Source organism: Halyomorpha halys, unplaced genomic scaffold (assembly GCF_000696795.3).
Source record: "Halyomorpha halys isolate HHAL.00 unplaced genomic scaffold, Hhal_1.1 Scaffold228.1, whole genome shotgun sequence".
Lineage (NCBI taxonomy): Eukaryota > Metazoa > Arthropoda > Insecta > Hemiptera > Pentatomidae > Halyomorpha > Halyomorpha halys.
The window spans coordinates 349,333-364,982 of NW_027107268.1; the positions used below are offsets into that span (position 1 = coordinate 349,333).

The 15,650-nt window shown below is 29.2% G+C and overlaps 2 protein-coding genes across 5 annotated transcripts in view; one reads left to right on the forward strand and one right to left on the reverse strand.

The window, feature by feature from the left end:
* Positions 1 to 2,894, reverse strand: part of LOC106679872 (centrosomal protein of 164 kDa) — a 35,684-nt gene extending 32,790 nt beyond the window's left edge. For 2 of the 4 annotated variants that reach the window (XM_067045555.1, XM_067045554.1), the window contains exons 1-3: positions 2,753 to 2,894; positions 2,550 to 2,661; positions 1,816 to 1,946 (exon numbers count right to left, since the gene is read on the reverse strand). In XM_067045555.1, coding sequence (XP_066901656.1) covers positions 1,816 to 1,946; positions 2,550 to 2,661; positions 2,753 to 2,828 — 319 coding nt within the window. In that variant the 5' untranslated portion in view covers positions 2,829 to 2,894. Of the gene's footprint in view, positions 1 to 1,182; positions 1,335 to 1,638; positions 1,737 to 1,815; positions 1,947 to 2,549; positions 2,662 to 2,752 lie in introns of those variants that run through there. The other 2 variants (XM_067045556.1, XM_067045557.1) reach the window with 2 other exon arrangements.
* Positions 2,895 to 3,147: 253 nt separating this feature from the next.
* On the forward strand, positions 3,148 to 14,802 carry Tip60 (Histone acetyltransferase Tip60). Its single transcript, XM_014419264.2, has 9 exons — positions 3,148 to 3,255; positions 3,619 to 3,676; positions 4,903 to 4,971; positions 7,153 to 7,421; positions 8,166 to 8,324; positions 9,193 to 9,320; positions 11,244 to 11,524; positions 12,925 to 13,087; positions 14,062 to 14,802. Exons 1-9 carry the CDS (start codon positions 3,205 to 3,207, stop codon positions 14,276 to 14,278), a joined length of 1,395 nt encoding a protein of 464 aa, XP_014274750.1. The 5' UTR covers positions 3,148 to 3,204; the 3' UTR covers positions 14,279 to 14,802.
* The last annotated feature ends 848 nt before the right edge of the window (positions 14,803 to 15,650 follow it).

The window sequence follows — 15,650 nt, forward strand, 5'->3', positions numbered from 1 at the left end:
TTGAATTGAAATATCTTGAAAACTAACATATCATTATTAATAAATATCAAATTATAAATATAAATCATTTGATTCTGTAAAACTAATTTAATTAATAGTAGAAATATGTATAATACAAATTTTTTTGGTGAATCCATTTTTTTTTTTAAATCAAGTTTTAAATAAATAGAGTATTTTTTATTTTTATTTAAATCTTAAATACTATTCCAATTTTTGTTACAAACAATGGTTATATTTTGCAACTAACAAAATTTTAAATGTTACTATTTTACTTTTTTTAAATTGTTATTAGTAAACAATTTAAAAAAAGGATTTTACAAATAAGTCTTAGTTTTTATTTTATTTATTTGTAATTTCTTCATTCCTTACCCCTCCCCCTCCCCCCCAAGAATGATTATAATGATTTTGAAAACAACAATAATTCAAAATAAAGCCACAGAAATAAATTGAGGAGATCCAGTGATGCCAGGCAGGCATACTGGGGACTTAGTTTCATTAGATGGCGACTAGAATTTCAACAAACTGGTGCTTCACCATTTACACATTTCCAATAATTTGGTACAATCCAGGGATTTTGTATACGTTTAATGTGTGTTTACTTATTACCATCAAAAGACAAAAACACTATACAAATTTGCAATATATATATATTTTTTTTTAGTTTTGTAAAAGCTCTTAGTAGTTCTTTTTTTAACTGTACAGATGTGGATGAAAAGAACCTATTGTATAGCGTGTAAGGTTTTCTTTTTGACGTAGTAATAATAAAATACAAATAGATGGTAAAATATTTTTTTTTTTTTGATTAAAATAGGCTCCTTCGATTCTATGAAATTCTTCCAATGAATCTCCCATCATAAATGTCTAGAAATTTAATAGAACCAAATTCCTGGAAAGTATTTTGCATCATATAATTCCTCATATTTAAAAACATTAAAAGTTTTGAAATTATTTGTTTCTTATCAGAAAAACAAAAATTGAAATTAGCTGCAAAAGATTTCAGCATCTGTTAAGACCAATCTTTGAATCAACTAAATATACAAACAACTAAGACTTAATTGAGCTTTTAGAAGAACAAGCAAATCCTTAAAAATACTTGAAGGAATATGTAACTTTATAGTTTATATCACCATAATATAATAAAATATGAGTATTACGGAGAGGGCCATAAAAAAATCACTTTACCTATCAGCTTTTTCTGGTTAAAATACTAGTAGATTTTGAATTTTGCATATATAAAACAAAAGAAAAAAATTTAGGGAGGTATAATAAACTTGGAAATTCATATATAATAACTATACAACAACACACTATTATCTCTAATTCGAATAAAACTAAAACAAGATTGTAAAAATAATTAACAATTATTAATTATTCATTAGGCAATCTGTAAGGTGGAAATTTCATATGTAATATTGCTAATTGTTTTCATGTGATTAATTATAATAAATCCTATGAAATATCTTGTAATTTTCAAACAGATAATTGACTAAAATAAAAAGCTAATTAAAAATTAAAATATTTTAAGATTTTGTAAATGTAAAATTGTGAAATAGCCATTTTTAATTTGACTATTTAAAAGCAATAATCCTAACAAAGGTTATTTTTAGAATAAAAAACTAAGATATTATTATTACTTACCATTTGACATAGCAATTAAGAATTTTATACGACATTATGATCATTTTTAAGAACAAATAAAAAAAAAATTAAGACCTAAAGCTAATATTATGTCAGGGTGAGTAGATCAACTAGCTCGTACCTTGATAAGTTTAGATAAGAGTCTAACTGATAAAAAAAAATACATCATAAACCTACCAGCAGAACTGTATCCTTCAGAACGACCTCGTTTGACAATTTGTCTGTATAAAGGATCAAGTGGGTGCTCCCACTGGCTTCTTTTGGTTTCTAAATTGTAATAGTACCATTTCTTCAGTTCTTGATCGTAGCTGTAAAAACAGAAAAAAAAAAATGATAGAAGTCCTAAATACTACTGACTATCAATGAAGGAATATACTAATCTAGCACAAAGACACAATGTAGAATATTGAATAAAATATGCTGAAAAGTTTGATTATCATTACTAAAAATAAAAAATAGTGCTTAAGCTTAAAAGCTTTGCTTAAGGTTTATAAGCATAACTGTAAAAGTGTAGCAGTGGAGGGATACCGGCTAAAGATATTTGATAACTGTGATAGCAGTGCTGGTTCAAAATAAAAATGTCGATAGCTGGAGGCTCACTTGACAATTTGCTGTGACTTAAGCCTGTCTGGGAATTCTGTTAAGGCTGTGTGGGAATCCCTCTAACAGCAAGAAGAAATAACAATACGCTTTAATGCCGAGCTCTAATTACACTGATCTGATCTACAAAAAAAACCTTTCGAATATTTAAGGTTATACTGTGCATAAATGATATTAAAACAGTAGGGGTTTCAAATTTAGCAAAATGTTACAATATGTAATTTCAACCATAGTCACTGGATATTTACTTCAATATCACAAGGCTCGTGAGCATTAGATTTACAACCAATTTCATAATTTTATTTCCTTACCAAGGTTTCCATTCTGGTGGAAGCGGGTGCATAAGACCATTTAAAGCAATAGGCAAGAGATGATGTTCAGTTTTTGTGTCTATACCAATTTTAGCAGCATATTCTAGTACTTCTAAAACAAATGAAAGGTGCACAGAAAGGAAATTAATCACAAATCTCTAAACTGTAGACATTTTTTACATTGTTTTCCATGAGTATTTTACCTTCTTCTGAGGGTACACTATTTTCATCAAAGACTTCTTCACATACGATTGTATGTACTTGAGGTGATTCACTCATACTGCAGTCACCTTTTGACTAGATATATTTTGTCCATTATCATTCCACTTTGCTTTAACATTTTCCGAACCGATCTGTCATCCCTGCCATTTCGGGTGAAAACAAACTTGACAACACTTGAAAACAAAACATAACTTTGTCAAACCGCTGATAGGTGACGCTTCACCTAGTGCGATTATTTTGTCAATTTGAAATAGATTTTTAAAGATTGTTCTAGTTAATGAACATTGTTGTCATTAAAGATCTTAAGCAGTCTTCATTTTTTGTAAAATGATTCAATTTTGATTGTAACCATTTGTCTCCGCGAATTGTGCTATATGTGTGCTCTTGGTGATTTGGACCGCAAATTTGAACTATTCAGCTGACAAGTATAAAAATGAAGACTATAGAAGACATGGATGGCAATGAAACTCTGTCAGATTGTACGGTAAATATGAACAATTTGAAACCTATCTCAACTCGTCGTACTTCTGAATGTTTTTACTGTAATGTAAAACACAATTTTTTTCAATGAAGTATATGACAACATAACCTATACAACTAGCTTTGTTATTTTAGTACATTTATATTTTCAATGAATTTCGACTAAATATTCTTTAAGTTCGGTGTGGATTATTCCATATCTTTAAAATCTGCAACTTTGAATACATAACAGTGTGCCAAAGTAATAAAAAGTTATTTGAGCCCATGCACCCATGTAACCTCCCTGTAAACAAACAAGGGATGGTATTCTGAAGTGGATTAACAAGTGTTTTAAATGTTTTAGTGAGAATTTTTATAAATGTTTCAGACATCTCTTGTAGAAGGTTGTCGACTTCCAGTCAAAATGAGATATGGAGACGAATGGCGTAAGTACTCAGGATTTTTATTTGATGTTCATCATCTTAGTATTCTCTTATAGTCATTATAATTTGACAGATAGTCTCTTACTAAAAATGTTCAGAGGTGTTACAATTCACAATGTGTTTGTTTTTAATATTTATCAGTAAGACAATTTTTCTATTGAGCTAGCTTATTACTTTTTGTTTACACAACCAAATGGTAGGATCAACAATGACCCAGGATGAAAATACAGTCAGTTTTGATGATTGCATGGATATTTATACGAATCAGTTATCCTTACTTATCTTTTCACACCAGGTATATGATAATAATTTTCTCTGAACTTATTACATCTTAGATCATGTCATGATTATTAATGATGTTATTAGGAATTTTAAATGCATTAGGAATTACCTCCTTTTTCTTTGGTGGAAGTTGTGCTATTGAAATGATGTAGGAATTTTCCTCACAATTTGGTATTAATAAAACTTATTTTTAATTGAGTTATTTAATAACGTTATGTAGATTTATTAAATTTAAATAATGATATTAGTCAAGCTTAAAATGGATTATAGTTTTTAGGATTTGATGTGAAGGAAAGTAATACTTAACTCGCTCCATATTTTATTCAATGTCATGAGTTTACTTAGCTGTTTATTTCTGAAATTGAATACTTTTATTTGTATTATTGTTGAAGAATAACAAAAGAATCTCAATTTTTTTTTTTTTTCAGACTCTAGTCAGAAGCTTCATGTTGGTTTGTGCATTAATACCATTTGAATTTTGATTCTGTTACAATTGCTGTTATTGTAGTTCTCAATTACAATTGCTTCTTGATGTTTAGTAATTGCAATTACAATTACTTCTTGATGCTTAGTTTTGCAAATAGAATTATAGTTAGTTGTAATATAACTCATATGTGAAAAACAAAGCATTACGTTATTTTAGGTAAATTCATGAGATGGAAGGTGTCACAGCCTTTAAATGTTTTATTAAATCTTTGAAATAAAACTATTCAACTAAGAAGAGCAGTATTATCATCCATGTTTTGAGCTACATAGTTAAAAGTGGTTGTCTATATATACCTGCTTTTTTGGTTTCATATTTTTTTATTATTATTAAATTTTAGCCAGTTTTTTTTTTTTTTTTTTTATATTGTCTTTAAATTAGGTTTATTATTTTAAAAAACTATTAAGTAAGTTTTATAGTTCTCAATCATATTAGAGGTTTGATAATATATAATTTGTTACAGCTCTTGCGGAAATTGTCAGCGTCAAAGAAGTCAACGGATGTGTTTATTATTATATACACTTTGTCGACTGTAAGTAATACAAACTATTACTTTTTATTATTGAATTTGCTTATTTATTAAGTATTATTACTCTTTTTTTTTGTTTTAAAAATTTTAATCTTTATAAATTATCTTGTACAGTTAAATAAACTACCAAAAACAGATTATTATTTGAATGCTCTATGCATATACACTATAAATGTTAATAGTTACTGAGAAAGTTATTTTCTGTGAAATATTTCTCTCAGTTAATCAATATGAGATTAGATGGAGTTCTTATCAGAAGAGGTGCATGTACCATTGTTAGGTCAGCATCAACGTCTAGAGGCAAAGGAAATAAATAAATTAATTATGGTCAGTAATAGTGTTGCAGAAATTACCGGATTTACAAACCCCTGGGCCCTGGGTAATTACTAAGGTCTGGGCTATATGCTAAGGCGAAAATTGAAGTTTTTGAGATATTTTGATGATAAAAAACTAATTCCTTAAATGTTTTTGGAAATAGTAATTTTACTTTTTATCAGCAGATTTTTGTGATATTAATAAATTCTTTGGAGTTTAATTTTTTCAACATTTTAGACTAGAAAAACCAAATAACTCAAAACTAGAAAATCTCGATTTAATGTGTTTTGGTTGTATTGTATGTGTCCATTATATAATATTCAATAAAAACCTGTGAAAATATGCTGTAAAAAATTTAAAATATACAGCTAAAAATCTCCAAATTTTTAACAATAAGGCAGCTAAAATATACTAATATGCCTAAAAAAGGTTCTGAATAAAGGTAGAGATAGGAGAAGGGATTACAAATGAATAATTTTTATTGATTTATGAATAATAAGTAAAATATCTAAAAAATTAAAACAGATAATAAAAAAGAAGCAAAACAAAATACCTAAATGCATATGTAAATAAACAATAAACATAATATGAGATAATATTTAAAATATGTAAGATTTAGTTTTAGATCTAAACATTAAAAACAATGATCGAAACAAGACTATGATATAGAAAAACAGAGAGGCCAAATCAGTAAAAAAAATTTCATTAAAATCATATTATTGATAATATGTTGTTCTTACAGTTATTTTATTCCTCTTGGTAAGAAAATTGAAGTCTTATTGTCTTATTATAATGTGCTTAAATTTAGAGTACTTTTTATCTCTTAGTAATTTCTTTTAATATCCAAAAACAATTTGGTCAAATTTCATGAGTAATAGAAAGAAAAATAATAGTAAAGCTCATCTGTTTACATATGTCGATCAATTTTCTTTTGCTTGAAATATGTTTTGAGCAATAGTCGCAATACACATTTGTAAAAACCTTTTTATCTTTGGATTTAGATGTGTTGACCCAAGGTTTTAACTTTGAACTAAATGCTGCACTTACTTTTGGCATTTTAGAAATAATAGATATTATCATTCATTAGGACAGTAAGCAACAAACTAATCTTGAAGCGGCATGTAATTTTTGTAATGGACAAAGATTAAGTGGAATTTCAAGAAATGAAAAGATCCATAGCTATTGTTAGGAGTAAAGTGTTGAAGGTAGCGTTTATTACATTATTTGCTGTATTATTAATTAAATGAATTTGAATTGTTGCATTTTAATTTTTAGTCTGATCCTAATTGAAATAGTCCCACAGGGCTTAAATAATGAATTTTTAAAAAATCTTCCTATATGATACTTTTAATTTTGTTTATTTGAAATAAATAACCAGTTCTCATTGTTAGAAATAAAAAAATAAATAAATATTGAAGTATTCTATCTATAAATAAAGGAGAAAAAAAGGAAAACTGGAAATGGCCGAGATCGCCCGCTCGCATTATCCCATTGCATTATCTTCTATTTTAAGCTGTTGTAATCTTTACGGGAACATAATTTATATTCATTATTCCCACCTCGATAAGTGAAAGTTATGTGATGAGTGCACTGCACCAGATTTTTTCTTTTTTTTATTATACATTTTCATTTTAAAATTCATCCCTTCTGTAAATTAATTTGTAGATATAATTATATGTTTATTGTGAAATAATGTGTCTTTTACTGGTTTTATTACTTTTAACTTTAACTTAACTATGTTTAATTTTTTTTTTTACATTTGGATTATCCATATATTTTTAGAAGTGCTAATTTATTACTAATATTACTGTAACTATTTGAGTTGTGTTTTTCTATTAAAATTTATATTACATTTTGAACCTATTTTAGATAATAAAAGATTGGATGAGTGGGTTACGGAGAGCAGGCTTGACACTCGGAAGGTCCAATACCCTCGACGGGATGGAGGAGTTGGAGGAACATCAACTCCGAGTAAGAAAGCTAATGTTCCCACATCCAGGCCATCGTCGCCGCAAGAGCTTGTCAATGGCAATGCTGTTCTTGCGGCAGCTGTTCAGAAAAAAATATCGAGAAAACGAAAAGCCCCTACTCCGTCCATTGAGCCAGAACAACCGCCACCGCCACCACCTGCTGTTTGTGTATGTTACACTTCCTAATTAATAATTATTCTTAGAAATCTATTTTACATTTAAGTACTAGTTATTTATTTGTCGTTACTTGTTATTATTTTCTTATTTGTAGTTTTAACTTCCGATTAAAAAGGGTGTGGGGCAGTAGGTAGAGTTGGATGTATGGTAGTCTATGATTTTTTCTCTTGTGATTGAACTTGGTGAAACTACTGGCAGGAGTAAGCAAGAAGACAATGTAGAACTAGGCAACAGCGATGGTCTTAATGGACTGCAGGGAAGCACTTGACTCAGCGTCCCATAGTTCGCTATGTAAGACACTACAAGACTGAATTCTCAGAACAGTTCTACACACTATTGAGATCATTATGGGTTCAAGTTGGCGAAATGGTACTTATGTTCTTTGCGATGATAGGGGTCCAAATATTAAAACAGTTGATGTTTGAAATTTTGAGTCATGCCTCTTTGATCCTAGATGTGCAATATATTCAGTAGGATCTACAGAATTTTCCAATAAATTTTATAAAATTATTATAAATTATAAAATTATATAAATTTCCATTAACATTGGTCAGTTTATTTTTTATTAAAGCTCTGAACAAGTGTATAAGAAAATTAATCCCTAGTAAGGTATTTCGATGTATATTATCAGTTTTAAATAGTTAGAGTAGTAACTAATATTTCTGAGTAATAATTTTTGTGTAATCTTTTAGATTTATTTTATAATTATCATACCAATAAACCAAATGGTTTTAGGGAAAGGAAGACGCTAACAGCTCACTACCTGGAATCCCTCGCCTCACAGGATCGATGATCGCTCACAATGACGATGTCGTTACGAGGATGAAAAATGTGGAAATGATAGAGCTTGGTCTTCATAGAATTCGACCATGGTACTTTTCACCCTACCCGCAGGTATGCTGTGAGAGCTAAATCACTAAATAGCTTTGGTGTTTATTTCATATACTTTTAGTCTTTACTTATTGATCAAACAAGTCAAGTAAGAAAATGGAAATTGTTGATACAGATTTAATGAGCAAACTAAAATCTGATTTTCTAATTTAGTTTTGGTTAATTTGAGTAACCAACATCTTTAAAGCTTCTTCTGGGCATCCACTATAAGTACCCAGTTATCTTTTACCTATCAATATATCTTCTGATTTTAATTATGAAGAGTTTATAATTCTCACTTAAAACTTATAATAATAAAATTTATAAAAAAAAGAAAAAAGAAAATTTCCAGGTCTGCTAATGATACAAAAGTAGGAATCCACTTTAAAAACTAAAAAAAGTCCACCAAGCAATATTTATAGTATCTTTTTTCATAACTCAATTCTTTGTAAATTGCTGAAAAATTGTAAATTCACTAAAATTGCTTATTTATAGAATTGTAGCAAAATTAAGAACCTTGTTATCATTCAGGAATGATGGTGATTCACGAAGACAGCACTTAGCAAATTACTTTTATAATGTCACTTACACAGTTTAGGTTATAATTTTTTCCTAAATCGTAAGGTTACGTTGATCCTTGTATTACAAAATTGATGCCCACATCAATAGGTTTTAACAATTGCACTATTTTAATCTGGAGGTGTCCCCTTTAGGCGCAGGGTTCACTTTTCTTTTACTTCCTCCAGCAACAAGTATTCTTTGCAGTTTATTCTATTTGTAACGATAAGCTACGCTTATTGTTTTCAAATTACTTCTCTTAAAGATGTAAATGGATTTATGTTGAGTAAGCTCAAGTCAAAGATAAATCATTGACTAATTATTTTTATTTCAGGAGTTAATTGATCTATCTTGCATCTATATTTGTGAATTCTGTCTGAAATATCGAAAAAGTAGAAAATGCCTTGAACGCCACCTGGCCAAGTGTAATGTCAAACATCCTCCAGGAAATGAAATTTATAGGTAAGTGAATGTTTAAATATAATATGATAAAGGAAGGAAATTATTTGTTTGCATTATTTTGAGTAGAATATTTGTAGGCAATCTGATTTGCTTCATAGGGTTGCCAAGAATTTCATTTTTTTATTATACAGAAAATGAACTTTAATCAGATATCATTCATAATTCCACTCTCATAGAACTTCTGGTCCTTATCAGCAAAATATTCAACCAAGTACGATGTGAGGTCATTGTTATTACTGAAATTTTGACCATTTAAAAAGGTTTTGTAAATTTTGCGATAAATGATAATCTGATGATGCAATGTCTGGACTATAAGGGGTGTGTGACATCACTTTCTTAATAACTCCAATAATTTCTTAAGTATTGCTAAAGTTGTGTAAAGCCTCGCATTTCTGTGGTGGAACATGATTCCTTTGCGACTTGTCAGTTCGGCCTTTTCTCTTTGATTGGTTCCTCCAATTTCATAACTTATTGGCAGTAAACATCTGAGTTGATCGTTTGATTGCTTGGAAGCAGCCCAAAATTCACAACACCTTTGTAATCCCACTAAATTGAGATCATAATCTTTTTCTGATGTAATTCAGCTTTTGACATGATTTGTGCTGGTTCATCATGCTTGGACCATGATCATTTTTTATTAACGCTATTCTGGATAATCCATTTTTCATTATCAATGATGGTTTGTTTCAAAAAAGTGTGTTGATTGCGTTATGTTTGAAATGTTTATCACAAATATTGATTCACCGTGCTAAGTGAACACAGTTATATTACAATCATATTCAATTATGGTTTTCATTTTGTTGGACATCTTTCAGTGAAAAAAATTTTAAAGAGATTCTGACGCACAGTTAATGCTATGAACTTGAGGTATCTCTTTGTGAGCCTCTGCAGCTTTCTTGGTTTTATGAAAATAAAAAGTAAAATGTGTCGGAAATGCTTATTTTTGCACTCTGTCAACTGTTAACAAAGTTACATGGAATTGGTTTCTATTGCAACGTGAAGGTATCAGTTACCAAATCTCAAAAGAAAAAAATTCTTAAATTTACGTAACAAACATAATGCTTTCTTCTGGTGCTAACAAAAATTACTTTCTTTCCAATTATATTCTATGCAGGTTCTCTTGTACCAATTTTAAGGAAATGTTAATTTCTTTTTTCTTAATGAGTACCATATCTGTCATATTATTTTGTTTTGTTATAGATGAATAGGAAGGAGGTTGAATTATTGCTAGGTTTTTTTTTTAATTATAATTTATTACCACATTATCAATATTGTTATCATACTTATTTTATTGTTTATTACCACATAGTTCAATATGGGTTTCCCAAATCTTTAATTAAATAGTTAGTGCCTTGATAAATTAAATGTTTTCCTTATATTTTGTAAATAACTGTTTTATTACTGTTTATAAATTTGTGTTCAACTTTGTACAAGTTATGTAATTTATGTACATAAATGATTGACTAGCTTTTTCAAAATATGAAGAAGATCGGGCTATGGTCAAAAAGGAACAAAATATCTAGTTGTTAACTATTGGAATGAACTATTGGAATGAACTATTGGAATGAACTATTGGTTCATTTTTGACCATAGCCCTGACTACCTCCTTCATATTTAGAATAATTCATGTGGTAATAAAGCTGCAATTGTTTTGAAATTTTCTGCTCTGTTTCTACTGTCCATTACCATTTCAAAGTTCTATTCTATAGATTTAAAGGTTTTGATTAATAATTTTTATTAATTAATTATTAGCACTGGCACCATTTGATATCTTAATATTGACTAAAATATTATTTTTTACACCATTATTATGGCTTGCTTGCTAAGTGATAATTGGAGATAATAAATTTATCTAGATTAAAGCTTTCTACATTATTACTATGTTATGTAATTGATGTAATCAATTTGAACTTTTTTTTTTAGGAAAGCTTCAATATCATTTTTCGAGATTGACGGTCGTAAAAACAAAGCGTATGCCCAAAATCTTTGCTTACTAGCTAAATTGTTCCTTGACCACAAAACCCTCTATTATGATACAGATCCCTTTCTCTTCTACGTAATGACTGATCTCGATGAAAGAGGATTCCATATTGTTGGCTATTTTTCCAAAGAGAAAGAATCGTCTCAAGACTATAATGTTGCCTGTATTCTCACAATGCCACCATACCAAAGGAAAGGATATGGGAAACTTCTTATAGAATTTAGTAAGTTGACTTATTTAATAATATTTTAACTAATTAGACTATTTACAGTAATTAATTTAGGAAAAAGTAATCAGAGTGTGCTAATTTAAATCAAATAGTTATATGACGATTATTCTCAATTAATCTTGAGAATAACAACCTTCAGGTTTTCCAATTCTCTTTGCTCTACCAAAAACTTAGCTCCCAAAATTATAAATAAAACAAATTCTGAATGTTTTTATGTGAAATCTACTACTAAAATTTTACCACGACAGTAAAGCCAATACTGCCATGAAAATGGAAAAATGAACTATAGTCAGTACTAATTTGAGCTCAATTGTTTCTTTTTGTGATATGTCTTGACGGGAGCTGATGACACACTGTCATCAAGCCGTATATATCATATTTACATATGATAAGCTGTCATCAAGGGAGGTCACTTTTCTAGCTTGTTTTGGGAGTGGTAGGAAGATCAAAGCACTTCCCTTTTACCTTGTTTAGTACTGTCCTAGCTTCCACCAGTTACGATCGTTCTGGGTTCTGGCACTTTTAAGGATTTTTACACTCCTTTAAATTTTTGGATTTAATCGAATTTATCCAAATTCATTTTTTTAAGCATATAAATTTATTTACTTATGTATTGTTTTATTTTGCACACATCCAATAATATTTTTCAAAAGTTTTTATTTTTAGTTATAACTTTTTTTTTTTATTGGATTGTTTTGGATTATTCGACTTAGTATAAATGATTTTCAGAAAATGTGGTGATATACAATAACTTTGTAGAGTCTTTATTCAGCAATTCAGATTTATAGCTTTAATTGATTGCGTACATAGATTCATGTACATGTAGTGGCATACATTGGTGATGACAATAGTTGTCATGGTCAAAAAACAGATATTTAAACTTCATTCGGCTGAATATTACATTTTATACATTATATAATGCTTATTTAAATTAAAAGAAAAGAAAATATCAACACAAAAAAAATCGTGTTTTTCTAGGGGAGCTCCTAGGTGTAAAGATGTTATGATTGAAAATTGATTTTTTTTTAATTTTAATTTTTACTTCACCAATTTTTTCCTTAAAAATTGGGGGAACTGCGTATATTTGAGCACAGATCGTAAATTTGGAAATTTATTTACTATTAATATCTTAATTTTTTTTCTACCACATCTTAAAATATGGTTTAATGAGATGAAATTATATTCTGGGTTAACTTGATATCATATTTGAACAAATATACTATTTATCTAATAAGATGTTAATATCTTCCAAATAAGATCGATCAATATTTTTATACTATAATTTTTACCACTGTCATGACTACCATCTTTGTTAAGAATATAGAATAGTTTCCTTATTCGTAATTTATTTAAATATATTTATCTTGTTCATTATTTGATGTTTGTGTTTACAGGTTATGAACTATCTAAATTTGAAGGGAAAACTGGTTCACCGGAAAAACCGCTTTCAGATCTTGGTCTCTTGTCGTATAGAAGTTATTGGGCACAAACGATACTCGAAATTCTTGTTTCACTCAAACCAACTGGTGACAATGAAAGGCCGCAAATCACCATTATGTAATCATTTTATTATTGTTATATCTTGTAAATTTCCATTATTATTTAATATGTTAAGTTCTGGAGTGGTGCCAGTGGGCTGAAAATTAAAATAAAACTTAAAGGCAAAAAGATTATTATTATGGATCATTCAGACTACAATGACAAAGTGACATGACTTCTATCTGACTAAACCACGTATGTAACCACAACTCGAGACCCTACTCCTTCACTTACGACCAAATTTATATGGCATCTCAAGGATGTCTTACATTCTCAAGAGATCCATTGCCCCTTACAGAAATTATTCTCTTATTATTATTCTCCCCCACTCCCTGTGTTGGATTTACACATCCGAGTCTGTAAATTTATTCACTTTCATTTTGTTGCCTCCCCTCAATGTGAAATCAAGACAGCATGAATCATGTTACAAACTGTCCTCACAGGTGCACGTTGTATGTCTCGACAATCTGATAACCTGTGTGACCACAAAGCACATCTTTCTTATGCTGGCCAGGGTTTGTTAGATGAACCACTGAAAGGGTTAAAGTTACACCACTACAACCTCATAAAAATCCAGAACCCTTGACCTCCTCATTATAAGAAACCCAGACAATACCATATCTACTGGTACACCAAACCAACCTACTAAGGTAGACTTTTAAACTACCACTTCCAACACTTTACCATCAAAAATTTAATGTAGCTGAAAACCTTATTTACCGTAGCCTTTCCATTTCTGATTTCAGAAAAAAATTGAGGTTACATATTTGAAATTTGTAATCAACACCTCAAAAACCATAAATGAAGACATTTTCAGATCTTCTCCAGAACGTTCTCTGTAAAAATGCCATATGACTAGACTTCTTTTGTAGTACTTAAAGAATCTCAATTTCTGAGCTATTGCTTTTTTGAACTAGATTTTATTGATATTATTATATTATCAAATATTTTTATATTAGTATAGGTAATAAAAACAACTTTTTTTTTTTTAGGGAAATTTGTGAACTTACGAGTATACAAAAAGAAGACGTCATATCCACGCTACAAAATTTAAATCTCATCAACTACTACAAAGGACAATACATTATAACGCTTAGTAAAGATACGATCGATCAACATCACAAAGCAATGGAAAAGCGAAAAATTAGAATAGATCCAAAGTGTCTCCATTGGACTCCAAAAGATTGGTCTAAGAGGGCCAAGTGGTGAAGTTGAGGATTGGTTAATATGCAGTGTTGTAAAGTTGAGGATTGTTTAATGTTAGGTCACTATAAGAATGGACTTATTATACGAACGATAGTGACCGAAAATGTGATTTTAATATAAGTTTTTTTTTTTTTTTTTTAAATTGTGTTATATATTTTTTATATGTTGGATACCTATAGAGCAGTCAAATTTACATTTATTGTATTTATTATTTTTGAATCGAATTATGCATTGTGAATTATGCATGTTATTAATTTTTAAAATTGAACTCTGGAACAATTTTGTTAATACTTTCTACTTTCTAGCCTTTCACACATTTTAGGTCCAGTTGTGAATGTCGCTAAATAGAAATGACTGTCTTCTTAAACTGTTTTATCTTTATCATCACCTTTCTGTGTGTTTTAAAAAAAAATTGTCCAAAGTAATTGGAATACTGCTTTATTGGATGGATTGTCTAATCTTCTGTTATAATATTTTTTTTTGTTTTTGTAATATATTCCTAGACTATTTTCTCCTTTATTAGCCTGTTCCTTAGAATACAATATTCCTCTTTTTCAAATATTACGAAATGCAGATGGCCTGAGTGATTCTTTATATCTATGTTTTTCAATGTTTTCAATAATCACATGTAAGCTACATGATTGGTATTAGAGACACACAGGTAAGATACAAAAGTGTTTACACTAATCAGATAAGCTACATGATTATTTTCACTAATCACAGGTAACCTATGTGATTGTTTTCATTAATCATAGATAAGCTGTATGATTGTTTTCTCTAATCAAAAGTAAGCTATTTGGTTGTTTTCACTAATCACTGGTAATCTACATGATTGTTTATACTAATCACAGGTAAGCACATAATTGTTTTCACTAATCACTGGTGAGCTACATAATTGTTTTCTCTAATCACAGGTGAGCTATGCGATTGTTTTCACTAATCTTAGGTAAGTTATGTGATTGTTTTCACTAATCACAGGTAACTGGAACCTAGCTTTTGTTTACCCTTAACTAAGAAAATCGTAACAATCCAAATAATCTTATCAAAGTTTAAATCTTTTAGCATCATATTAGCTGGATATTTGTAAAAACATTTAGGGTGACCATTTGGAAAGAAATTGTTTTAGTGTGCTGAAACCACTATAGTGGCAGCTGATCACAATGGCCACCTGGAAGATATTTTAATATTTTGGTCAAGAATAGTTATCAATTATTATCTTGTATACATAATTGTATTTCTCCATATATATCTGATCATTAAACTAATACAGAAAGACCTAGATGACCTGATTCTCCTGTTCATTAGATTTTTTTCTCTCAAAAATCTCAAACATAGTGATAACTTGTTGAAGTTACCAGAAGTCTTCCAATCTACA